Below are 26,563 nucleotides of genomic sequence, written 5' to 3' on the forward strand. Positions count from 1 at the left end.
ACACCAAACTCGCTCATCCATGTCTTTATGGACCTTGCTATGTGCACTGGTGTGCAGTCATGTTGGAAGAGGAAGGGGTCATCCCCAAACTGTTCCCACAAAGTCGGGAGCATGAAATTGTCCAAAATGTCTTGGTATGCTGAAGCATCACTGGAACTAAGGGGCCGAGCCCAAACCCCTGAAAAACAACACATGAATTCAATGATTTGGAGGGGTGTCCCAAAACTTTTGGCAATATCTCTCCATATTACATCCATAGACGCATGGCTAAAAACTTATGAGAATGCAATCCTGGTAGGAAAAGGTCATGATTTAGGTGATTGTTACTAAAGTAGTCGTAATTTGAACAGGTCAGATGTTTATAGGAGTGTCTTATATTTATTTATACTTTTCATCTGGTCGAGTAAGTGTCAAATGAGCAGGTTTAAAACAGGGTTCAATTTGCATTACAAAAATTAATTAATGCATCTAATCATGCACTTTTAAAATAATGAATTTAACACAACGTCGAACATATGTATTTATTTTTCGACGTAGAGCTAGGGAAGGAGTTAAAATTCAGGGTGGTGTGTTACTCTGTTCTTTTACTTTGGAAAAGGCTGTGACTTCACACTCTTGTCGCAGGCTTCACTTTAACCACGATAACTGACTGAAGTTTATTTTGAGCTAGAACTTTTTTTCCGGGGGGGTTTAATTCGTATTTTCTACAATTACAGAAACCTTTCTGTTTGTCACGAAGTCGTGCATTGTTCCGAATAATATTTCAGTACGCCTTGCCCGTTGTCATGGCAACCTAGGCACGAGGAGGATTTCTTTTCCCCCAGTTATTTTTAAGTAACTTTTTTTCCCCCCGTGTTGTTTCTCATGCGCTGTTAAAACAAACAGCTGAATATAACAACAACAACAGCGGTGTCTACTAAGATTGTTAACTTTAATAATAATAAAGAAAAAATATATAAAACGTTTTCTGGGTTCGATTCAGGATCATTAGTTTATTTTGTTGAGTCGCTTCCTGATAAGCTTCCTCATTAGCGCGAGAGCTAACATCACTGTGGTCATGCAACGCTGCGCTCGGAAAGCCAGGTAAGATACATGCTACTAACTAAAATACTACAAAAAAATATTTATACAACCAATAAAGAACCAGATTTAGGCTTTTTGGTAAGTCTTAATGCAGTCTAATAAAAAAAAAAAGTTAGACACGGGTTATACTAATTATGTACATATACACCGATCAGGCATAACATTATGACCACCTGCCTAATTACAGCCCTGACCCGTCATGCACTGTGTATTCTGACACCTTTCTATCAGAACCAGCATTAACTAGCAATTTGTTGGATCCGGCCAGCCTTCACTCCTCATGTGCATCAATGACCCTGTCTCCGGGTTCACCACTGTTCCTTCCTTGGACCACTTTTGATAGATACTTACCACTGCAGACCAGGAACACCCCACAAGAGCTGCTGTGATCCAGTCGTCTAGCCATCACAATTTTGCCCTTCGTCAAACTCACTCAAATCCTTATGCTTGCCCATTTTTCCTGCTTCTAACACATCAACTTTAAGGACAAGATGTTCACTTGCTGCCACATATATCCCACCCACTAACAGGTGCCCTGATAGGGAGATAATTCAGTATTATCATAATGTTGTGGCTGATCGGTGTTGACCATACATAATAAATTAGGACTAGAATTCATGTTGAGTGTGTGTAATTGTCCAGTGAAATGTGAGCAGTGCATTAGTTGCTTTCTGAGTTTGTTCAGCAGGTGTGTTCCTGCTCTCGCCCCTATAGCACCTGCCTTTGCTTCGTTTCTGCTTGAACCGTGGTAGGAGCTTCGAGCATGCTTTCTCTTACAGAAGGTATCATTGCGAAGGAGTAAGTGTGCCTCTGTCTCAACCTCACCAGTCTTGCAGTTACAACACGCTGGTTCTTCTTTTAGAAACCATGTTTGCTTGCGTCTGCCTTTCTCTACGAGTAGACAGTGATCACTGAGGCTATATCTCTCTCTCTTTTACTTGCCAGGTTGTACTTTGTGTTCATATTCTAATTTATTTTGATGCTTTTAATGTTTGCTTTCCCAGTGGGCCAAATTATGCAATAATATATTTATTGGTTTAATTTTATTTGGTTTTGTTTAGTTGATCTGGTCTGAAACGGATGTTGGTGGGTTTATGAGATTCCCTTCTCTCTCTCTCTCTCTCTCTCTCTCTCTCTCTCTCTCTCTCTATCTGTCTGTCTCATGGCTTGTGTAGCCCATTAATGCCCTTAATGTTCAATGTGTTGAGATTGTTTTCTGCTCACCATGGTTGTACAGAGTGGTTTAGTTAACCCGAATAAGTCTTGTCTTCCTTGCAGTAACTCAGAAAATGTTTTTTTCCTTTATACCATTTTCATAAACTATATAAAGAATGATTTGGAAGATCATAAAGGAGATCAGCATTTTCTGAGCTACCCAAACCATCCACCATATCACGGTCAACATCACCTGACACCACCCGATTTAAAGCATTGTGCTGCTGCCATATGATTGGCTGATAGGATATGTAAAGGTGTTTATATAACCGTGTACTGTATGTATGCAACAATTTCGAGGAAGGTCAGACACTTTTGGAAAAACTGCATGACAAAAGGAAAAAATATATGTGACTCTGAAAGAGGGTTCATTATTATGACACAAATGGCATAAATTCTTCTAGACATATCTATACATTTATATCTGCCGGAAAAGCATCATCATTATCACCATTATTACCACCATTAAAGGCAATTCTTTATGTAGACTGTACTGCTGTCTACATAAAGAATTGCCTTTAAGGACAGTAAAGTAACATAAGTAATTTTCAAGCTAACACTGTCAGTAAAATTTCTTTGTTTTTATAATTAACAAAATTCTTCTCTCTCTCTCTCCTTTGTTTAGGGAGTGGGCCGTGACTAATATTAGTTACTGCATGAGATGAGTTATATGACCTTCCTGGAGGTCTTAGCTTCCTTCATATTTCCACAATGTCAAGAATAGCGTGGTATCAAGAAAAGGTAAGCAAACCTTTTATCAGCTTTGAAAAAAAAATGCACTGCCTGTGAAATGTGACCTCATGGTATTTTGTTTTGTGTCAAAGATTGGAGCTTACGACCAGCAGATATGGGAGAAATCTCTGGAACAGGCTGAATTGAAGGTACATTCACATATCATTTCTTAAAGTATTTTCTGAAATGGTGGCGTTAGATTTAAAAAGATAAAACGATGGCTTTGTACAGGGCATTAGAAATAAGCCGAAGAAAACCGGCCACATCAAGCCAGACCTTATAGACGTTGACCTGGTGCGAGGTGAGTGTCTGATCTAATCAGACGTTTTCTTCCAAGAATTGTTGACAAGTGACATAATGTTCATTGATAGAATGAACACAGGAACCTTCTCACTGGCTTTCTTTGATGATTCAGTATTTATATGTAAGCATTACTCACTCTCTCTTTCAGGCTCCACGTTTAGCAAGGCCAAGCCGGAAAGCCCATGGACTGCTCTGACCCGTAAAGGCATGGTCAGGGTTCTCTTCTACCCATTCTTCTTCAAGTGGTGGATCCAGGTCACGTCCAAATTCATCGCCACCTCGATTCTGGTTCTGTATTTTTTGCAAGGTGAACACTTTTCTCAAATTTGGTGTCAGACAAAGCATAAAGCACCCCAAAACTTTTCAGGAAGCTGCATCCTTGCCTTGTGGTTTTAAAAATTGAGAGATTGATTAGAATTAGATTTATCATTACTATTTTTCTATTGGAAGTAGAATATAACTAAAAGTCCGTTAAAAGGAGCAACAATATACAGATAGAGCAACAGCATATAGACTCTTTTTTAATAAAATGCCATTTCCATTTGTTGTTAGTTCCTGTTGGTGCCACGCTTAAGCAGATACGAAACAAACACTTTTTTGTCAGTGGAAAAAGCACAGTTGTAGTTATCAGGTGAAAAATTCTGGTTGTGGGAAAAAAAAAAGGTTTCCTCCTGTTCCTCTCTACCTGTTTCCTTCAAAATTATAAATAGTCCTATAAATCTCCTTAACAGTGGCAGCTGCTGTGCTGTTTATCGAGGTACCTGCAGCCACAGCCAGTGAGATACTGGGTCCAATGTGCCTGATGATGCTATTAGGAACAGTGCACTGCCAAATAGTGTCTACTGAGTCATCCCGGACCCACGAGAGCAGCCTAGCGTCCAGCCTGGCCACTATACACACTACCACCCAGAAAACAAGCCCTTCTAGAAAGAAAAGGTAAGCAGGTTATGATGTTGCTATTATAACACCGTAGCCTATTATTAGAATGTGAGAATATATTATTATAAGTGCCAGTTTAATTTTTCCTTTGTTTTCTTGTGAAACAAGGCAGAGGCTGTTCTAGGAAAAATCAGGGTGGTATATGACCCGACTTAAAGAACAGCACAGAGTTTTATTCCTCTTACACCACGCCAATCTTCCACCGATTATATACAGTGTTTAGATTATTGTGTTTTTCTCAAGACAGAGGAAGTTCAAAAAAGTGAAAAGAGCAGACCAGGCCGATAAGGGAGGATCCGAGCTCAAGGAGAGCAAACAGTTCTATATATCACAGAAAAAACGGGTAATACATCTGTTTATTGTAATATATGAGGAATTAGCAGCTCATTAGGATTGTTCAGTAACAAGACAGTAGCTGTGACACAGTAGTAAATTGTCAGTCTCTTGTATATACTGTTGGTCTTATTTGGTGCAGAATTCCCTGAGGAAGCATGCTGATGGGCTCTCTGAAGAGCTTTCCAGTGACGAAGAGGAAGCTGAGGTAGCAGGGCACCCGAGAGACAGACTCGTACCAAATCACCAGACCAAACCTGCTCCTGGACTCAGGAAGCGACTTCAGAATGCCACGGAGTCTGCAGCCGCCACAAAGCATCAGGTCAGAAGTACAGCTTTTCTGTGGGGGAGAAACCATAGGTGTGGTATTTTGCAGTTGGCAGTTATTGTTTGGAGTTTTGTATATTGTTTATGGTCCACAGCAGCAATATGCTGAAGGTGCGACAACGGTTGCCACAGCAACACCTCCAGAAGTGAATCCTGCGCAACCCTCTGAGGATTCTCGGCCTGTCTCCGATTCAGATGACGTGTTGTGGGAGGAGTTTCTGCAGGGTTCTGACTCCGCCTCATCAGCGAGCAGCCAGAGTGGGGATGAGGGGCTTCACAGTCTCGACCACACCTTGCCTCCAACCATTGTCCTCAGCAGTGATGAGGACAAGGCTTTCTCACAGGTCGGTGCTGTGTGACAAAAGTATTTTGTAGTCTGTGTGATAACCATTGAACCCAGGAGATACACCAATCAGGCAAACCATTGCGAGCAGTGACCAGTGAAGTGAATAACACTGATTATCTCCTCATCATGGCACCTGTCAGTGGGTGGGATATATTAGGCAGCAAGTGAACATTTTGTCCTCAGAGTTGATGTGTTAGAAGCAGGAAAAAATGGGCAAGTGTAAGGATTTGAGCGAGTTTGATGAAGGGCCAAATTGTCATGTAGTGGTCAGTGGTAATCTATCAAAAGTATCCTTCAAGTTCTTTATGTCCTGAAGTCATGAAGGAGCCCAGTACCATCTCGCAACTCACAGGACTTAAAGGATCTGCTGCTAACATCTTGGTGCCAGGTACCACAGCACACCTTCAGGGATCTAGTTGAGTCCATGCCTCGACAGGTCAGGGCTGTGTTGGCAGCAAAAGGGGGAACAACACAATATTGGGCAGCTGGTCATAATGTTAAGCCTGATTGGTGTAGCTTGTAATAGCAACTATGTTGTTTTTCAGCACCAGTTTTCATGGCTTCAGGCCTGCCACCCTTCTAAAGACCGTGTGAGTGCCATTATCTGGGAGCAGGGTGAGTGCAAGAAGGCTGATATGTCTGTCCTGGAGATCAGCAGCATCATCCTCACACAGGTGAGTTCCTCCTTATATGTCTTTCTCTGTAACATTTAACAGTAAATGAAGAGTACTGTAAATCCAAGGATACATTCATAAGAGGCCAATAACTATACTTTAAACTACATTGCTATGGAATTATTGATCCAGTATCATGACTTCACTGTAGGAATCAATCTAGGAATCAGCTTTATTAGCAGTGAAGTTGATTTCTTTGACCTCTCCTGCAACTGTTGTTATTATTATTAGTGGACCCTTCCATCTTCTCTGTGCAGGTAAAGTTGGTGGAACAGGGAATGGGCTACCTCGTCTTTGGAGGGCTGGTTACGGCCACTTTAGCCGTGCTTCCTTTCTGCTTCCGATTGGCTCAGCAGCTCGACGCGACCCGTCTGAACTTAATCACCCTCAATGACTTGATCTTCACGGCTGCTGGGAAAACGAGCGCCTACTCCCTCACGTTCTTCCTTATCACCACTGTGGAGAGAGTTTTCCTCACCAGTCTCTTCTTCTTCATGATGTGTGTCGCTGAAAGAACTTACAAACAGGTACCGGGCCCAATATATTCCCAATAAGGACTACTACAAGCATTTTTCCTTCTTATGTTTTTACACAAGGTCTATAACTCATTCACTACAGAACAAAGTCGCTCTTTGGACCAGTGTTGATTTATGTAATTCTATCATCTTTCACACCCTGCATTTTAAACAATGTCGTTCACAGCGGCTGCTCTTCGCTAAATTCTTCAGTCACATCACTTCGGCACGCAAAGCCAAAAAATCTGCCATCCCTCACTTTAGACTGAAAAAAGTCCAGAACATCAAGATGTGGCTTTCGCTTCGGTCTTTCCTCAAGGTCCATTTCAATTGCTGCTTATATTTTGATTCTATTCTGCAGTTGAAAATATGCCTAAATTCTAAAATCTGTTTGGTTTCTACAGAGGCGGGGGCCTCAGCGCTCCGTGGATGTCATTGTTTCTTCCATCTTCCTCCTGGCGCTTTCCATCGCGTTCACTATCTGTGCACAGGTCAGGCAACAGCATGTTGACAGCATGTTAGCCACCATGGTTTCTCGATGTCATCATGAACACTAGTCCATGTGTGACTTAATGGTTGTAGGTGCTGAACAACCATCACACGTTTCTGGAGTGGGAGAGTAACTGGGAGCTGCTGGTTTGGGGTGCCGCGCTCCTCATCTTCTTGCTGCGGCTGGCCACGCTCGGGGCTGAGACTAACTACAAGTACAGCAACACCTCTGTGTTGCTTACTGAACAGGTACACACACACACACATATAGTTTCATGGTGTTGAGCTGAACTATAGTGTAGTAATCAGTACTACTGACCAATCCCATAGATTTCATTTTGCTTGGTTTAACATTATTTCTCTTCCAGATCAACTTGTATCTGAAGATGGAAAAGAAACCAGAGAAGAAGGATGACCTCAGCATTGTCAACAATGTGCTGAAACTGGCCACAAAGTTGCTGAAAGTAAGTACTGAAAGTAAGCTTTGTACAGAGTTACAGAAAGTAAGCTTTGTATTATTACTATCTTATATCACAAAAAAACCCACAAAGTTAGTGTTACGTTACTTTTTGGCTCACCATCCTTCTATTCATCTCTGTGCAACTTCCTCTGTACCTCTTGTAGTTTCCTCTTTCTTTTCTGACTTTTTGACAGGAAAATCCTCATCATTTAACTGTATCAGTTGCTCAAACAAGTCACTGACCTTTTTACCAGGACCGAGATGAGCTGGGATTTTATATCACTGTACTTTACACATAAGGGTCTTTCGGACAATTTCGTATTTTGACATTTCCAAGGATTTAAGTCATCACTGTTTTGGAGCCTCCTTACTGATCTCAAAGGCTTGCCTGGACTGTGGCTACACTTCAAATATTGACTTATCACTTATTTATTGTCCAGTTTTATAAGTCTAGTTTTGATTTGTGATTATTTTGGTGTTGATCACTGAGTCATTGAAGTACTGTACACAAACTAGCCAGAACTGAACAGGAGCGCCATCTACTGGCACTTTCTTTAACTGAAAACTTTCACGTGGCAAATTGATCAGATGTCGGATTTATCAGTTGTTTCTAGAGCGTCGGTTATTTATCAAGTTTGATCTTATATTTAAACATACACAAATTTCTGGAAGAAGATAAGATTAGTTTGGTGGACTGAAGAATTTTAACAAATATATGAGCATTTAGAAGCTGATCATACTGTGAGTGCCATTGTTAGAACCTTTATTTCTTCGCCACATCTTCTTTCAGGAGCTGGACACACCGTTTCGTTTGTTAGGGCTGACGGTGAATCCTCTCATCTATAACATTACCAGAGTGGTCATCCTGTCTGCTGTCTCGGCTGTGATCAGTGACCTGCTGGGCTTCAATATCAGAGTGAGTGATCACACCTTATATTTTCATCAGATTGCTTTTGTAAATTCACCTATAAACAAATACCGTTCTTGATAAACAAGAATCAATTACACCTTCACACGCAGCTACGTGACACCATGCTAATAATCTGAGCACAGTTTATCATGCATCATTGTATATTTGTCTCTGTGTGCAGCTCTGGAAGATCAAACCATGATGTGACTCTGGGAGCCTGCAGTGTGATAGTGCCCTGTGCTGCTCGAGGACCAAGCACTCTTACATTCTTACACGTGTGTGCAAATCTACTGGCTAAATCCACACATTCCTGTGAATCCTCATGTCTTGAATCAGCTTAACACTGGCTGCTTTCACTTATCATTTTGACTTCCCCTGGCCCAGGTGCCTGCACTTTAAAATATTTCGAAATGTTTTCCTCCTTAGTAATATAACAACATCATTCTGGGCCTGGACAATGACAGACACAACAGGGAAATTTATGCATTCCCTGACAATGCTTGGTATTGAATGCTAATTGAATTTCATTCAGTTGATTTACTACAGCTTTGTTTTTTGTTAAGTTTTTATTGACTTGGAATTTCTAGTGGCTGTGTAGATATATACATTGATTTTGTTTTATATTTGTTCAAATAATTTCTAGATGTGATGGGCAATTCTTAATGCACCTGTGTATTAGTACAAGTATGTCTACATACTGGCTTGATCTGAAAAGTAAATACTCTGAAAGTGTCACTATACCGCAGGCATAGCCTCACCTTCACACAAAACCACTAAGTGCTTTACGACTGTATTATGAAGAATGTCTTACATAGAGGGAGCTGTTTATGGGATATAAGCAGTCGAATTACTAGAATGACCCTTGAAAACATTTGAAGGGATACTGAAATAATTATCTCCCTGTCAGTGCACTCGATTTAATTCATATTAAATAAGTATCACTGAGACCTGATTGTATATAATACTGTACAGTATTTTCCTCTTTGTTTTGTGCCTGTTCTCTTTATCTAGAACAGCTTCACTACTACTCTTCTTACTGTGAATCATTTTTATATACACTAGATGCCAAAAACTTTGGAAGCAATGCTAACTTTGGAACATTTAGTTTTAAGTAATCTTTTTTTTATTAACCTTCAACATCAATGCAGCAGCAGCATTGGACAACAATCAGATTCTCTCTTCATTTAACATCTGAAATGCAGAGGTTTATTGATGCCACCTGATTCTCACAACCAGATCCTCCTGGAGACCTATTAATGAAAGAGCTAACGAGGAGCTTGTACTGTCAGAAATAATAATAATAAAAAAAAAAAAAGTAAAGAAAAGTGCAGGTCTATTTTTGTTCTACTAAAGAACCTTAAGGTTGTTTTTATTACTATTAAATTCCCCTGAATAAAGGTGCCAAGATTGTTGTGCTTGTTCCTCCTGAATAAGGTATACCAACAACCATCAAATACAGATTACACTATACACCGATCAGCCATTACATTATGACCACCAACAGGCGAAGTGAATAACATGCCATGATGATCTCCTCATCATGGCACCTGTTAGTGGGTGGGATATATTAGGCAGCAAAATCATCAAAGTTGATGTGTTAGAAGCAGGAAAAATGGGCAAGCGTAAGGATTTGAGCGAGTTTCATGAAGGGCCAGATTGTGATGGCTAGACCTGTGATGGATCAGAGCATCTCCGAAACTGCAACTCTTGTGGGGTGTTTCTGGTCTGCAGTGGTCAGTATCTATCAAAAGTATCTTTTAAGTCCTGTAAGTATCCTTTGAAGGATCTGCTAACATTTAATAACATTTTGGTGCCAAAACACACCTTCAGGGATCTAGTGGAGTCCATGCCTCGATGTGTCAGGGCTGTTTTGGCAGCAAAAGGGGGAATCAGCAAAATATTAGGCAGGTGCTCATAATATTACGCCTGATCGGTGTATTCCCAAATATTTGTGGATATCTGACCATAAACCACATATGTTTTTTGAACATCCTGATATAGATTTAGTATCATTTTGCGGTTAATAACCTTTTCCCACCAGAATTTGGAGGTGGCTGTGTGTCTTTCTGCCCATTCAGCCATCATCATACAGATCATTAGTAAGGACAGGCAGTGATGTTGCGTGAGGAGGCCAAAGGTGTTATTTGGGGTCTGTGTATGCGACAATTTCGTCTCCTCTCACCTTGGCAAACCATATCTTCATGGATCTCACTTTGTGCACAGGTGCAATGTCATGCCGGAACCGGTTTGGACAACTTGCTTCCAGTGAAAGGAAATTGTAATACTACAGCATACAGAGAAGTTCTAAAGAATTATGTGGTTTCAGCACGAGTATGATTGTCAGGTGTACACAATTTTTGGGAGCCATTTCCTATAGCTAACCGAGCATTATCCAAGTTATTATGTTTATTATTGAGGTCTTATATATTTTTTTGTCTTTTTGACAGGTCATTTGGTATTGGAAGTTTTGGAGTTTTTAATCCAATCTTAATAACATGTTGGCCTTAATAATTACCTAGACAAACCACCAGAATGCTATTGTACACGTTTAAATCACCCTTAAAGGTGTTCATAAAAGAACTGTGATCTGTTTTTTTGTAGTTTATTGTGTTTGAGAACTAACAACGTTACCGTAATTTCAATAGGATGTGCAGGCGCTACTTGCGTACTTACGGAAAGGGCGTGGTGACGTCAGTACACACCTTCAGCCAATGAGGCGGGGCGTCTCGTTGCCTTGGAAGGTCGTCAAAGCCGGTCTGCGCGCGCGCACGGTGCAAGGACGATAATTTTGCCCTTACAGTCATGCGTTATGGCTTAAATATAACATAAACCCTCTGCCTCCTGAAGCCAGGCAACAACGGTGAGTCTAAACGACCCGTTCACTTACACACTCTGTTTCTGTATACCGCTGTGTCTGTAAATATGTTTATACTGCATCTGAAGCGAGATCGCCATTACTGGCGGTTTCGGAGCATCTTGATCTCAACACTGGTGACGTAGCACGCGCTCGCTGTTGCTGCGCCAAACCGGCAGAATGAACACGTATCAATCACTCAGCCTGTCTCAAAGAAACGGCTCTGTATGAATGCCATGCAGGATTTCTGTGTTGTGTTCTCCAGAGCCCTGATCCTCGGTGATACTCCTGCAGGTGCAAGAGTGCATGTGTTCGTAAAGCAAAGCCTGTGGAAGAACCTGCAGCATGTGTGATGAAGCCAAGAGAGCAGAGCCCAGGGCCAACGGGAAGCAATGCTGTGAGTAAACAACCTTCTGTTTTACTTAAAAGTTCACAATATATCTTGAAATGCATTGCACTTAAATATCTGAGCAGGGACTCAGTAAACCTGTTATAGGTGCATATATGTTGGCCAAGGTGGCATAACAACTTTGCCTCGGACCCCTGGGGTACTGGATTCAATTTCAGCCCACTTGTCTGTCGTGTGTGTGTGATTGACCCATCCTGGGTGTCCCCCACCTTGTGCCCTGGGATAAGCTCCAGGCTTCCTGTGACCCTATGCGAGATGAACGGTGCAGAAGATAAATAGATGTATGGAAATATAGTGGCCAAATTGCAGACATTTTTAATCCTTAGCGAAACCAGGTCCAGAGTAATTTTAGAGTCATTAATTCACCTGATCAGACTTTCTTGTACATTTCTTGAACGCTTGCTGAGAGGCAGGAATACAGTTTGGATGGATACCAGTCCATTGCAGGGCACTCCACATGCACATTCACACTCGGGGGTGAATTAGCAAAGACAGCTCATGATCAAACTGGAGAACCGGGAGCTGAAAACAATTCAGCAATACGAAGTCATTTTTTGCTGAGGTGACCAGCTTTTGTGTTAAACAACATTTCTTGCTAAAAAATCCTGTCCACATATTATAACTGCTTACGGTAAAGGTTAAGTTGCAACAGACTCAGCGTAGGTCAGCTGCCTCTCCAGCTCATAAACTGCCATCACACATGTGCCACTTTAATCTGGCCTACATACCACGGTAGAATGACAGCCATGAACTCATCTGAGTTTAACTGCCTGGTCACATCCACAGCTCCACTGGAATCCGTTGAAGCACGTCAAATAAACTGTTACTGAAATATTTGTGATCTGCAATTCGGGTGTTGGTGTCATACTGTCATTATTCCTGTGAGAAGTTAGCTGTTGTGTTCTGTACTGATGTCACAGGAGGACAGGATACCATTTAACATTTGCCAAATCAAATTGGTCAGGTTTCACTTTTAGTTCCTAAAAACAAAACAGCTTCTGTTCTCATGCACCTTATTCCACTGATGTTAAGCGTCAGATAAATGAGAAATTCTGAGCAGAAGTAGTAGACAGTGTGGTCTCTATGAGATGATGGGTGTCAGCGGCATTGATGGTGTTATAAGTGTGACAGTCAGACTCTTTTCGGAGCCTGATATCGTTGTGTGAGTCATTCAAGGTAGATTTTTCTTTTCCATAACCTCACACAGTAAACATTTCTTCAGTGGGACTCTCAGAATGAATTATCGGACTCTTCAGGAATTAAAGTTGAAAGTTTGCTGTTAAATCTACCTAAAAACTAAGGACCAGGATGGATATACTTGTCCTTGGCCAGCTGTGTTGGTTCAATTCAGTGTTCTAAACAGGATTCAAGATATAAACACCTTAAAGTTAGACTGAAGTCAAGTGGAAAATGATGAAATTACCTTGTGTCTGGCTTTGACGCAAAGCAATGATGTGCTCTCTAGAATTAAATCAATGCTCTGTGCTGAATCATGTCCTCTTATGAGCTGGAATATTCTGTTGTCCAAGTTGAGCTGAAAAGAATGTTTTGCTGTTCTGTCAGAGACAAGCTTGAATCAGGTACTGAGGTACGCAAGCCTCAGGTACTGATATATATATATATATATATATATATATATATATATATATATATATATATATATATATATATATATATATATATATATATATATATATATATACGGAAAATAGGGCTTATAAAAATAGTGCTGCAAGATGGATGGCTTTGAAAAACTAATCTTATTATCTAATTAATTATATCATATTATCTTATTACGTGTGTGATCTAAGTATAGAAAGTAGAACGTTTTCGATAGTAGAAATGCTCCAAAACGAAACTAGAAAAGACATGTGAAGTAGAAGCTTACCTCATCATTTACGCGATTTACACACTGCAAAAAAAACACACTGCCCTTCTTGAAACAAGCTAAACCTCTTAAATTTAGTTAAATTCCACTTAAAAACAAGCAAAAATCTGCCAATGGGGTAAGCAAAACTGACTTGATAAGAATTCTTTAAAATAGCAAACATATCTAATCACTAATAAAGACCTATAGGACCTTAAATCTAGACAAATATTAAGTTTTATTCCTTTTATAAGCATTGCATATTAAGTTATTTTAGTAAAAATCGCATTAAAACAAGAATATTCGATCTAATACCTAGTCAGCAAAAATACTCTTGGGTCTTAAAAGTAGACATGCTTAAAACTATACAGTTTTGCCTTTCTATAAGCGAGAATAATACATAATTGTAGTGAAGACTGCAGTAGAATTTTTAACCTTAAATTGAGCTTCTTTTGAGAGTTTTTCCAAAATGTACAATATTCTAAATTGAGATGACAATTCTCAAAAAGAAACAAAAAAACCCATTGTTTTAAATAAAGAAACAAACTGTTTTGAGTATCTTTATTAAAAGATCATTACCAAAAATGTGGGCACAAAAAAAGACAATAGCACAGATTATCAGCAAATGTGCCTCAGTCTGTAAGTTAGATGTAAAAGAATGTTTTAATGAAGGTTTATTCAGGCTGGTCTGTGATCAGTAAGTGAACTCAGACATAAGAAATAGGAAATAAGGGATGAAATGCAGTTTCAGCTACAGGACTTGCAGTTTGCCTCACAAGAAGCAAAGACCTATAAGATCTTTAAACATGCGTAACCTGTGTTTTAAGCATGTGTGTGTTGAACTCTAGCATGGGCATCTTACATGACCAACTCGCCAACTCTGATCGTCATGATCGGCCTCCCAGCGCGAGGCAAGACCTACATGTCGAAGAAGCTCACACGTTATCTCAACTGGATCGGCGTTCCAACAAAAGGTGTGTGTGCTTTTTATGTGCATTGGTTAAATATATCCATCAACTGTTTTCATTCACTTTAGGCTCTAAATTCAAAAAGGATTTCTCTGCATTACATTTGTCATTAGCTGTGAAAGCTGTCATTGCCACAGTGTTGTTGAATTCTTTATGTCTGATTGGTCAGAAAGTGTTCCATAAGAGCAAATCTGCGAGGTTTATAATAATGTGCTTGGTCTAATAAAATATAATTTCTTCAGTAACAGCAAATTAACTGGGACTTATAAAGCAGATGCTCACATAATTCATGTCAAAAAAATAACGGATTAAAAAATGTGCTGTTTTTATCGTGTTGATATGGCGAAGACATTTGTTTAACGTTTATGGGTGGAGTCTCTAGAGTCAGCGCTTTATAATCGTCAGACATAAACCTGTAACTTTAAGACTAAGAATGAAGGAGTTAACAAGATATTGTTTTATTATTATAATAGTAGTAGTAACGTTTAGACTTTAGACAGCATTAAATGTAACTGCAAATGGATATATGTTCAATGTGCCATTGCTTAAATAAATGAAAAATAATAATGGCTCAATATATTAGAGGAATAAACACTTCAGGACATCATGATATAGGAACATACTGAACTGTAGCATGGGAATGGCATCACTGCACCTCATCAGTTATTATTTTCCTATAACAGCTTCATGTAATATGTTGTATTTTCTTTTCCCTTTAAGCTAAATGAATAATTCTGGGGTTTTTTTTTTCAGTCTTTAATCTGGGGGTCTACAGAAGAGAGGCGGTGAAAGCATACAAGTCCTATGACTTTTTTCGACATGACAATGAAGAGGCCATGAGAATAAGGAAGTAAGTACAGCGAAAATTAGCACAGATCTTTGCATATTGCTACTCAGTGCTGTTGCCTCCTGTTTTCTGAATGGTTTCCATGTCTCGCGCTGACTCGCGTGTTTACGGAATAGATACGAGTTTCAGTATGGGATAATTCCGATATGAACACCATCTGCAGACGCTGCTGGAGCTTCTGCTCAAGCTGTGCGAGGATGCATTCATACTGCATTAATATTGCATTAAAAAGCATTTATCATTTATAAAGGTTTCACTGTGTTAAGGGCAAGTTTGCAAATAGGATTGGGATTTGCAAAATTAAGTGACCATTTTAACTTTAACTATATACTGCGTTAGATTACATGTTTGTTTCGGTCTGTCTAGGGTTATGTGATATTGATGCTTTCCCTGCTTAGAAATTTACAATGAAAAAAAATGACAATTGTGATCAGGAAAAGGAGAATTTCCACTGTTTCAAGGAGTGTATTAAGATTACTAGCTGTGTAGTCGGGAGCTGCTGGCTGGCGGTGGCAATCATGAGAACTTTTATAAAACAGTTGTCTTATGTCCACATGGTGACTTTTTTCCCCTCTTAATCTACTACTGAAAGTGTTTGAGGTGCTGAGTGCTGACTTGCAAAGTGTATTTAATCACTTTCTGCTTATCATCACCGTTAACATTATTTGTAAAGTGTTCCTTGTAGGCCTGCTTAATCTTTTTACGTCAAGATATTTCTCAGTTTAACTGAAAACCACTTTTAGCTGAAATATTTTTATTTCATCTATAATAAATAGTGCAAACTGTTTAATGTGAAATGTTTTTTATATATCTAACGTTGACTAATTTGAACCATTCAAATTAGTCAATTAATTTGAATCATTGTGCTCCAACGCCTTCTTCTAGTCTTACATAATATGTGAAAACGATTACAAATATGTATAAAGGTATGTTTGCCTCAACAGGAAGTGTGCATTGGTGGCTCTGCAAGACGTGAAAGCTTACCTGAATGAGGAAGGAGGACAAATTGCTGTAAGCTTTATGACATAAAACCTCTCAAATTACACAATGTTCTTATAAGTCACTCAGATTTCAGTGATGTTGCATTATAATTAACTGGGTTTTTTTTTTTGTGGTTAAGGTATTTGATGCTACAAATACAACCCGAGAGAGACGTGATCTCATCCTGAATTTTGTGAAGGAGAATGCGTATAAGGTGCTTTACACATCTATTAAATAAACTAAAAGTGGAATGTTAGGACTTCATGGCATAAACAAGGTGTTCATGTGCGCAGGTGTTTTTTGTGGAGTCCGTCTGTGACGATCCGGATGTTATTGCTGCTAATATTTTGGTAAGGAAAAATGTGTCACCTTTGTTTGTTGCCTCTATAGTAGTCCATCAGGTAATTCTCCTTTATTTATCTTATCATTTCTGTGTACAGGAAGTGAAGGTGTCGAGTCCAGATTACCCAGAAAGTCACCGAGAACGAGTCATGGATGATTTCCTGAAACGTATCGAGTGCTACAAAGTCACTTACCAACCACTGGATCCTGATGATTATGACAAGTAGGAGCATGTGTTGGAAAATAATGCTGTTGAGGGGATTTGTGTAGTTAAATTCTTAACTTATAATTGAATCATATTAATTCATAATACTCTAATTCCGTAGATATTGGCTATCTAGATACAATTCTATATCGTGTGTGGACTCTTCATCTACTCTTTTAGAGATCTGTCCTTCATTAAAGTGATGAACGTAGGCCGCCGTTTCCTGGTGAACCGCATACAGGACTACATCCAGAGCAAGATCGTCTACTACCTCATGAACATCCGTGTGCACTCCCACTGTATCTACCTGTGCCGGCACGGCGAGAGTGACCACAACGTACAGGGTCGCATCGGGGGTGACTCGGAGCTCTCACCCCGCGGCAAGCAGGTCTGTGCATGATGAGAACAGAGATGTGTCTGAAAAAGTGTGTAAAATGAGCATCTGTGTAAGCAGATAGATCTCTGCTTAGATGTCAAAGAAATAGAATTTAATTCATGGATATATCATAGCATTTATTCCAGCTTCTGATGATTTCTTGTCTAGTTTGCGGCAGCTCTGCGTGGGTTCATTGAGGAGCATGGCTTGTCAGATCTGAAGGTCTGGACCAGCCAGCTGAGGAGATCCATTCAGACAGCCGAGGCTCTGGGAGTGCCATATGAACAGTGGAAGATCCTGAATGAGATTGATGCGGTAAGTATGCCAAAGTAAGCTGAAAAATTTTGTTTGCCGTGATTTCAATTCTTTATCTGTGCAGTGGAGCTACAAGACATATCAATAATGGCATTATTTTCTGTAAATATCTGCCTCACACTGCAGTTAGATATACACCAACGTCATGTTTTATAAATAAACAAATCCTTGGAAATGTCCACTGTAAGTTTATGGGGCAGCCATTTTGGAAAACCACTAATCACTGTCTTTTTAACATGGTTTGCTTTTATTCTGTCTGCTCAGTTCAGTCTCCTAAAGTTTAACGATACAGATCTTAACAAAGGTTTATTAAGAATATAATACAGTTTAGCTTTAAAGCTTCTTTATATGTTAACTACATTATCATCTCTAGTGCCTAGCTAAAGAATCAAATATCTGAAGAAAACATCTAACTGTACACTAAAGAAACATCAGCCGCCGAACGTCTTTTTTTTGTGGTAAAATTGTGTAAATAACATTTACCAATTCTTTTTAAATCAGTCTTTACTACTTTCAGTATTGTAAGGTGAGCTACAGAAATAGCAGTGTATGTAACTCCTATAGTCACAGTGAATTATTATTGATTTCAGGGTGTGTGTGAGGAGATGTCCTACGAGATGATTCAGAACTCCTTCCCGGAAGAGTTTGCGCTTCGAGACCAGGACAAATACCATTATAGATACCCAGGAGGAGAGGTGCAGTCTTGCTGTTATCCTATAATGAACAATACAGCATTAAGGTTATCATTAACCGATAAAGGGAAAAAAAAACTCTACCTTAAAACACTTTTCATTTGTAATATTTGTGATGCGTTTAGTGATTCTGGTGCTAACTGGTTGGTGGCAGTTATATATCATCACCAGTTACAGTGGTGATCTCAGACATGAGGTTTCGTTGTTGGCTTCTTAAATAAATCCGAAGGGCATTGACCAATAAGGATGAAAAGTTTAAACTCGACACCATTGAAGATCACGCTAAAGATTATTATACTGAATAATTCCTTTAACATTTCTAAACTTCTTATGTCCCTTTTTCCCCTCGTTGTAGTCGTACCAGGATCTGGTCCAGCGCCTGGAGCCAGTGATTATGGAGCTGGAAAGACAAGGGAATGTTTTGGTCATCTGCCACCAAGCTGTCATGAGATGCCTTTTGGCTTATTTTCTGGACAAGAACGCAGGTTTTACTCACAAACACAGACATTTATATACATATACACTCACAGGGCATTTTATTAGGATTCATTTTCTTCAAAAAGATAAGAGGTGGTGATCTCCTGTTGTCGCCCATCCACCTCATGGTCCACTTGTTTTGTGTTCTGACATGCTTTTCTATTCACCATGGTTGCACAGAACAGTTATTTGAGTTACCATAACCTTATCTTCAGCTCAAATCCCCCCCCCCCCCCAGCATTGATATCATGGTTTAAGTTTGATGTGAGCATTAACTATATCTGTGTAATTTTAGGCATAGTGCTTCTCCAACAATTTAATTAAATTCAGTTGAATTTTATTTGTATAGCACTTATCACAGTGGACATTTTACAGAATTAGAGCGGAGACTGTGGGCCAGGCCTTCTCGTCCAACATCAGTGCCTGACTTCACAAATGGGCTTCTAGAGGAATGGTCAAAAATTCCAATTAACATACTCCTAAACCTTATCCTTGTGGAAAGCCTTCCCAGAAGAGTTATAGCTGCAAAGGGCGGGCCAACTCCATATTAAATTCATATGTATGTAAAGGCAGAGGTCCCAGTTTTGGCCTGGCTCACAGTCTCCGCTCTAATTTATCCCAAAGGTGTTCTATTGGGTTGAGGTCAGGACTCTGTGCAGGCCAGTCAAGTTCCTCCACACAAACTGTTCCCACAAAGTTGGGAGCATGAAATTGTCCAAACTGTCTTTTGTATGCTGAAGCATTAAAAGTTTCTTTCACTGGAACTAAGGGGCCGAGCTCAACCCCTAAAAAACAACACTTAAATTCAATGATTTGGACGGGTGTCCCAAAACTTTTGGCAGTATAGTGTAGGTGTAAATATAGAATATACATAAACAATTTTTAGTATTCTTTCTAATGTCATGCTTTCCCCCCTTTACAGACGATCTCCCGTACTTAAAGTGTCCCCTCCACACCGTCCTAAAGCTTACCCCTGTTGCTTACGGTAATAAAGATGCCCTTGTGACATATACATCAATCAACAATGTGTGCTTGTAATGCTGAACCTCTTCCTTAATTCCTCTCTCCAGGTTGCAAAGTGGAAATGTTTTACCTGAATGTGGAGGCAGTGAACACACACCGAGACAGACCTTTAGTAAGTCAGCTGAGCTGATCTGTCTCAGCAGCACTCAGACTGTTTGTGTGAATGTTATAGAGATTGTGATTATTCGATTTGATTCCATGCTGATCTCTCAGAATAACTGCTTGGGGCATGCATGCAGCATTCCACTGATCCAGCATGCGACTTTGAATGGCATTTATTTTTTTTCACAGCACCGCTGCCTGTATATCTTCTGCTTCTGCTTTTTTGACACAATGCAAACTTCCCTCAGTCCAACAAATTTATTTTCCCCCTTATTGAAATACGAAGTTCCGCCTGTTGTGAAATCATTTCTCACTCATCCGTGGTTGGTCTTTAATGGTTAAACTGTGTGTTTTGGTGTTAAATACATTGTTGATTGTTGGAGTTTTCAGTGGTGGCTCAGTTGAAATATTCCATTGATATAATTACTCTTCTCATGATTTTACTTTACTTGTTGTATCAAGTGTAACCCATGTGGTGTTTTCCTTGACTTCTAACTATCATTGTTCCTGTGTGCCAATACTGTCTCTTATCTTAAGTAAATAATGAATCAAACATTACAGCAAACTAAATGCTCTTCCTCTTGGCAGCAAGAGCAATATTTCTTACCAATTTTGACATAATTGCTAGTTAGCTAGTTTCAGATTTAGCTGGTTTGCTCACTTCCCACGACGCTAAGTACTTTGTAGAATAAAATAACAGTGCTACGTCCATTGAGAAGTATACACGCTAGCTCAATTTCAAGCATTACAACAATTAAGAATAATACTTTAGGCTTGGATAAAGTCAAGATTCTGCATCGTACCCATGACAGTAATCTGTTTTTGACACCATGTTTTATATAAACCCAACTCGGCGTCTCAATATCTGATAATATTAGACTCCTTTATAGTGTGTATATATAACTGATATCAGTATGCTTTGTTACTTCTTACATAAGAGCTAATTAAAAAAAAGGCTTGATGTACCAGAATTCGCATCGAGGCTGGTTTGGACAGTTGGCTGGACGAGGCTTGATCTGGAACAGGATTTAAAGAAAAATGCTGGTCAGCATTGGCATGATGTAACAGTATTGGAAACACAGACTTCATAATTGTGTTGTGTTGAAGCTAAAGAATCTGAAATGTATCTGCCATGTGTATTTTACTGGAATTTTTTTAGTCTGTGACGCTGAGGCCCGGAGTAATCACCTCACTCTTTTTTACTTTCTCTCTCTCTCTCTCTCTCTCTCTCTCTCCTGTACTGGTTCTCTCTATCTATCTTTCTCTTTTTATCTCATTCTTTGTGTAACACTCATGGTCTCTCCCCGTCTCGCCCCAGGGGCAACCTCGGAGGACTCCGCCCCCCCTGCTGCTCCGACGGAATAGTTACACCCCACTGTCCAGTCTCGACCAGGTCAAACGTCCGCGCCTGTACAGCGCCGGAAACCGACCCTGGCTACCCCTCGCTCCCTCCCCCTCAGCCCTGCACTTCCCTGACACTCCTGAAGGGGCGCTGCTACACAGCCAAGTTAGTGTCCAAGGTCATTACGCTGTTATCAGCAGACTAACTCAATTCGTCCCAATCGATCCAGTTCAGTTCTCTCCTGTTTCTTCTTCATGTCTCGTGCCGCAGTGTATCGGACAACTCGTCCCCGTTCCAGCCGTCCCGTGATCCTGGTTGCGTTATTGTCATGGTGTGATGTGGGTTATGTTCATGTCTTGCTTCTCACGCTTGTCTGTGTGCATGTCCTCTTGCAAGCTTGTGTGTGTTTGTGTGTGTGTGTTTTGGCTCTGTAAAGTGCCCTCATTGACCCTGGCAGACTGCACGCTGTCTCTCTCTCACTCTCTCTCTCTCTCTCACTCACACTCTCTCTCTCTCTCTCTCTCTCTCTCTCTCTCAGTCCTTATGGCTTACCAGCTGCTTCCTGTAAGCCTTGTAGCAGAGAGTCATCGGTGGAGCATGCGTTATCTTTAGTGTACTTCTTAATTATCAATCAATACTGTGATGCTCCTCATTGTGTGTGTTTTTGTTTCTTCCTGATACTGATACCTGAGAAATACTGCTTTAACATTTACAGACCTAACACATTACGCATGTAGAAATGCACTCAATCGGTCCAGACATATTTGGTGTCCAAAATTTACCTCCTTAGTTTTGCACTGAAGCTATAAGATCATGTATATACTAATATGTTCCACAGTAGGTCTAATATTTTGAGTATAAAACAAACTGGAACTGTTTTTCTAATATAAAGCACTTCAGACTCTTCAGGGTTTGGTCCAAAATATGAGAATTTTAAGACAGAATATAATTCTAGATTCAAACTGCCACTATGACGGTTCTTTTTGAGGTCTTTCACATCCTTTTTTCCCCGTTTGATTAGATGAGTGTGTCACCTGAGCACATCATGTGGTGATTTAGACATTATTACAAATATTACCTTCCATTACTTACCTCCATTACTTCAATAACAATGTCTTCAATGTGCATTATTTTATTTTTTTGTCTAAAGCACTAACACTGCAATTCTGTTGTAATATTTCTGGACCATTTTACAGAAAAAAAAATCCTTCATCAGTATGAATCCTAAACAATTGTCTGTATTTATTTTTGTTATAGTTTATTCAGATTAGTGATGAGAGTGAAGCGGCTTAATGGAAATGGAAATGCGCTGTGCAGGGTTAGATCTCTACTGGAAAATAACATGAATTTATATCCAGTTACTATGAAGGGATTAAAGGCATATTAGTGAGTTTTAGGGGCATTATGAAAGTAATCAAAGAAGGGCAGTGTGGTGCAGCCTGATGTAAGGCAGTGATACTGTTACCACACTGAAGTCGATTATCGACCATTCAGCATGTCCTGATGTATTTTATTTCACGACAATATGCTGTTTTTTTTAATAACTCGAAGCAGGTCAGGTCATACTTTTTATCCTTTTATAGTTACATGTAATATTTTGAAACATCCCTGAATTGGCTTCTGTTTTCACTTGCGTTATATTAGTTATACACTGATCAGGCATAACATTATGACCACCTGCCCAAAATATTGTGTTGGTCCCACTATTGCTGCCGAAACAGCCCTGAACCATTAAGGCATGGACTCCACTAGATCCCTGAAGGTGTGCTGTGGTATCTGTCACCAAGATGTTAGCAGTAGATCCTTTAAGCCCTGTAAGTTGTGAGGTGGGGCCCACTCACAACTTACAGGACTTAAACTATACTTTTAATAGATACTGACCATTGCAGAGCTTCAGTTTTGGAGATGCTCTGATCCAGTCATCTAGCCATCACAATTTGGCCCTTGTCAGACTCTGTCAAATCCTTACGCTTGTCCATTTTTCCTGCTTCTAGCACATCAACTTTGAGGACAAAATGTTCACTTGCCTAATATATCCCACCCACTAACAGGTGCCATGATGAGGAGATCATCAGTGTTACTCACTTCACCTCTCCCTGCTCATAATGTTATGCCTGATCGGTGTATAGTCCAATCTGTATTTTATAGTTGTTGGTATACCTTATTCAGGATGAACAAGCAACAAAACTTTCTGAAATCAAGTTTCAGTTCAGTTGAATAAGAGAATCTGCAAAACTGGGAAACCTTCTTGAAGACTTCTGTGGAAAATGATACTAAGCATTGACGCTGGAGACTCCTTCTGTAAATGATAAAAACACAATCATGACGCTCAATGATTGTGTTTTTTGTTAACATATGTTATTAATTAGTTTTTACAATAGAATCTTTAACATGTTAGAACGAGCGCATTAACATGAACCTTATAGCTAGAACTTCTTCTAGAGCTTCACCTTCTGACCAATCAGAATTGAGAATTCAGCTTCACTGTGGTGTCAAAGTGTATTAATGTGTGCGTTCGCCTTCTTGATGATGTTTGTAATGTCATACACTCTATGTGCTTAATGTCATGTTGGTGTTAACTCAAGCTGATTGGTTTGCTTTGGCCATGTGACTACAGCACTCCGTTTCCCCTCTCTGTTTCTCCCTCTACGCCTCATCCCCCTGCTCGCTCTCTCTCTCTCTCTCTCTCTCTCTCTCTCTCTGTGTATTCCTCCATAGCTTCGAGTATCAGGCAGTTTTCTGTGAGTATATATCCCACCGATGGATTTCATCGCATCTCTCTTTTGCTCCCAAAACACATCACGACTTGTTGATGGGAATGTTCCGTCTTTTTTCCTTTCAGTATTCATTTCATATTGTTTAAAGTCTGCTGTATAGCTTTCTTCTTCTTCTGCATGTCCCTCTCCCCAGCGGTTCTGCTGGTATTCAGTCACACTTATCTAAACAGTTGGGTTGGGTTTTTGTGCTGTGTGTATTTTATGAGGTAACGGGTGACTGAATTTGCAATCTGCATGTATTGTTTGGACAAAATCTGCTTTAATTTAAGAATATTTTAATAAACTGTTATCCATATAGGAATCAAATGATATTTATTTTTTTTATATAAATGACCACTTAATAGGAAATTTAACATAATGATGTGATTTGTATTTATGTGACTGCAGTTCCTTTTAGCTGTTAGTGACCTACCTCCCCTGACATAAGGTTCTGACAGGAGACTATTTTCAGACCTTGTTTATTTTAAGGGCTTCTGCCTTCTGTCTTTAGCACATTTTCAGTGACTGACCCGGGTCACTCAAGAACACTTCCATAACACCATCCCTTCTTAAAAATATATTCGTAAAACAAACGTTCATAAACTGATGCATATACAGGCCCAGAGCTTTTAGTTAATGTTCACTGAAAAAGATGAGGTGATGGTTTGCCTCAGCGTGTCTAGGTCCTGTAGATTTTCCTGACTGACAGAAGACAGAAAAACCTGATGCCTCAAGGCTGTGAATTCTGAGAGACTTTTCTGCTCACCATGGTTGTAAAGAGTGCTTATTTGCACCTCCAGAACTTCAGTGGATGTTGCACCACAACCTCAAGTCACTGCTTTGTGTAGAAATCCCGAAAGATTAGCAGTTACTGAAATACTCAGACCAGTCCAACCGTCACATATTTCCCCCCAGTTCTGCTGTTTATTGGGAACACTAACCCAGCCTGTATGCAGCCACGTGATTGTCTGATTGGAGAAATGCACATATGATTCCTATATGGTTTACACAACATCATTTTTAAATTAAAGCTGATGTTCTGCTCCTCAACTTCCTCTACCCCAGTAGTTGAACTTCCACCAGTGGGATTGTGGATCCAAAACAACAAAACTCTTTCCCTGTCTACTATTCTTTTTAAAATACTATTATTTACAGACTATCTATAGTATAGCTGCCTGAAATTAATGACATTTTATTCTGAATGAAAATGCTCAATATTGTTTGCGTTACGTTTACAGTTCAGGCTTTTCCGAATCGATTCGTGTTAACATCTGATGCTCTTCTTATTTTTCCTCATTCCACTGCAAAGACTTTGATTTCTCTTTTTATCTGGGATGTTTTGTAGGAATCCCTGTGCGAAGGAATCGTCTTTGAAGGCGCAGAAGACGCCGCTGACTGTTTCCGCTTCTGAGTAGCCTGGAAGGTCTGGTGTAACTTCCACCCAACGCACAGCTTCGATCTAGCACTATGTATAAAGCACTCTATAAAATCCCGCATTAATGACGACTGCAATACTTTCACCCTCGTTAGCCCACTACGTGCCCTCAGGAGCGCCTGATATTTGCATGTGCGCTTTTTGTGCACATTTTACAAGCCAAGCTTTAATGCTCCTTAGTTCGCATGTGTGGGAGCTGAGAATGTCAACATTTAGCCATGAAGCAGAGGTTAAAGGCCATGTGTGATTATCCATGATAAACGTTTGTCTTTTAAATTTACAGTATTTATTTCTTGTGGTTGTTTTTACTTTAAATTTGTTTCTTTAAGAGATGACTTTCAAAGACGTGTTAATAAGTCATGTTTGGGTGATGGCACGATTGGGGTATTGTTTAGTCCTCAATAATAGTTTTTTTTTTAAATAAATAAAACAAACCCCTGCATTTTACTCTTAAATAAGTAACAGGGTTAATGTATTTAATATAATATATTTGGGATAGAATTAGCAAATGCACAAAGTGGGCTTAACTAACAGCCGTCCTGTTGACTTGAGCACATTACAGTAGTAAAAAATGTAAATAATATATTTAAAGATATTTTTAAAATGAATAATTAACTTTCTGCTAATAATTTGGAAAACAGTGTTGTAAGTTCAAAGTGGCCTCATCGGTCATTAACAAAAAAATCTACCAAAATGAAGAAACATTAATGAGAGGACTTTGTTTTTCTCTGATGAATGACTTCTAGAAAAGGTGTTTCATATTTTTTTATATTTCCAGATAAAGTGGTCTGGGCCTCGCAAGAAGTGCTTTAGATAAAGTCAGTTATTGAAACAAGCACAGTCTCAGAAAGAAAGGTACAAAACTGTACCTTTTAAGGTACAAGTGGCTCACTGGAGTGGTTTTACTGCTGGGGTGGTACAATTTTGTACCTCTTTATTTCCCATTAGTTCCCATTATTTCATTTAGTTCCCATTTCGGGAACATAAGTGTACCCTAAGGACCTATTGTGTACCTTTTTAAAGGTACCATTATATTTTTTGTTCCCCTAGGAACAAAATTGCACATCCGCGGTACCCTTTTTTCTGACAGTGCAGATGCTGTAAAAAAGATATTACTTTCATTATTTAAAAAATATGTATATGTAAATGGAATATCAGAGGGACATAAATGGCACCTCGGTCATGAAATCACCCATTCCTGTGATCTTGATTATCTCTTACTCATAGAATGGTAAACCTTGGCTGT

The 26,563-nt window shown here is 39.6% G+C and overlaps 2 protein-coding genes across 14 annotated transcripts in view; both read left to right on the top strand.

Moving 5' to 3' along the window:
- The first annotated feature begins 610 nt into the window (after window positions 1-610).
- phtf1 (putative homeodomain transcription factor 1) lies at window positions 611-9,639 on the top strand. 5 transcript variants are annotated; one of them, XM_058373716.1, is made up of 18 exons: window positions 611-1,083; window positions 1,798-1,881; window positions 2,924-3,039; window positions 3,123-3,179; window positions 3,262-3,331; window positions 3,482-3,640; window positions 4,065-4,269; window positions 4,516-4,615; window positions 4,748-4,927; window positions 5,028-5,276; window positions 5,824-5,952; window positions 6,210-6,479; window positions 6,655-6,786; window positions 6,872-6,958; window positions 7,050-7,205; window positions 7,325-7,420; window positions 8,207-8,332; window positions 8,508-9,638. In XM_058373716.1, the coding sequence occupies exons 3-18, from the start codon at window positions 3,010-3,012 to the stop codon at window positions 8,526-8,528; spliced, it is 2,067 nt and encodes a 688-aa protein (XP_058229699.1). In that variant the 5' UTR covers window positions 611-1,083; window positions 1,798-1,881; window positions 2,924-3,009; the 3' UTR covers window positions 8,529-9,638. The 5 variants fall into 5 exon arrangements, with proteins under 5 accessions (XP_058229699.1, XP_058229701.1, XP_058229702.1 ...); XM_058373718.1 differs by lacking the exon at window positions 1,798-1,881 and having other exon boundaries at window positions 5,031-5,276; window positions 8,508-9,639; XM_058373719.1 differs by lacking the exon at window positions 3,262-3,331.
- Window positions 9,640-11,027: 1,388 nt separating this feature from the next.
- pfkfb2b (6-phosphofructo-2-kinase/fructose-2,6-biphosphatase 2b) overlaps window positions 11,028-26,563 on the top strand; it is a 16,060-nt gene continuing 524 nt past the window's right edge. Inside the window, exons 1-17 of one of the 9 annotated variants that reach the window (XM_058373720.1) lie at window positions 11,028-11,186; window positions 11,446-11,577; window positions 14,305-14,430; window positions 15,178-15,274; window positions 16,216-16,282; window positions 16,392-16,466; window positions 16,546-16,602; window positions 16,693-16,817; window positions 16,980-17,187; window positions 17,344-17,490; window positions 18,081-18,185; window positions 18,538-18,667; window positions 19,582-19,644; window positions 19,730-19,794; window positions 21,103-21,291; window positions 23,845-23,867; window positions 25,228-26,563. The exon at window positions 25,228-26,563 is cut by the window's right edge and continues 524 nt beyond it. In XM_058373720.1, the coding sequence (XP_058229703.1) occupies window positions 11,526-11,577; window positions 14,305-14,430; window positions 15,178-15,274; window positions 16,216-16,282; window positions 16,392-16,466; window positions 16,546-16,602; window positions 16,693-16,817; window positions 16,980-17,187; window positions 17,344-17,490; window positions 18,081-18,185; window positions 18,538-18,667; window positions 19,582-19,644; window positions 19,730-19,794; window positions 21,103-21,291; window positions 23,845-23,867; window positions 25,228-25,297 (1,599 nt within the window). In that variant the 5' untranslated portion in view covers window positions 11,028-11,186; window positions 11,446-11,525 and the 3' untranslated portion in view covers window positions 25,298-26,563. Of the gene's footprint in view, window positions 11,187-11,422; window positions 11,578-14,283; window positions 14,431-15,177; window positions 15,275-16,215; window positions 16,283-16,391; window positions 16,467-16,545; window positions 16,603-16,692; window positions 16,818-16,979; window positions 17,188-17,343; window positions 17,491-18,080; window positions 18,186-18,537; window positions 18,668-19,581; window positions 19,645-19,729; window positions 19,795-21,102; window positions 21,305-23,844; window positions 23,868-25,227 lie in introns of those variants that run through there. The other 8 variants (XM_058373722.1, XM_058373721.1, XM_058373724.1 and 5 more) reach the window with 8 other exon arrangements.

This window comes from Hemibagrus wyckioides, linkage group LG21 (genome assembly GCF_019097595.1).
Source record: "Hemibagrus wyckioides isolate EC202008001 linkage group LG21, SWU_Hwy_1.0, whole genome shotgun sequence".
Taxonomy (NCBI): domain Eukaryota; kingdom Metazoa; phylum Chordata; class Actinopteri; order Siluriformes; family Bagridae; genus Hemibagrus; species Hemibagrus wyckioides.

What these genes read in the sequence shown, in the direction of transcription:
- phtf1 (XM_058373716.1), top strand. Translation starts at nt 3,010, where the DNA reads ATGTCAAGAATAGCGTGGTATCAAGAAAAG. An exon ending in CTGTGTTGCTTACTGAACAG is followed by an intron (nt 7,206 to 7,324) that starts GTACACACACAC and finishes TTTCTCTTCCAG; the next exon opens with ATCAACTTGTATCTGAAGAT. An exon ending in TGCTGGGCTTCAATATCAGA is followed by an intron (nt 8,333 to 8,507) that starts GTGAGTGATCAC and finishes CTCTGTGTGCAG; the next exon opens with CTCTGGAAGATCAAACCATG.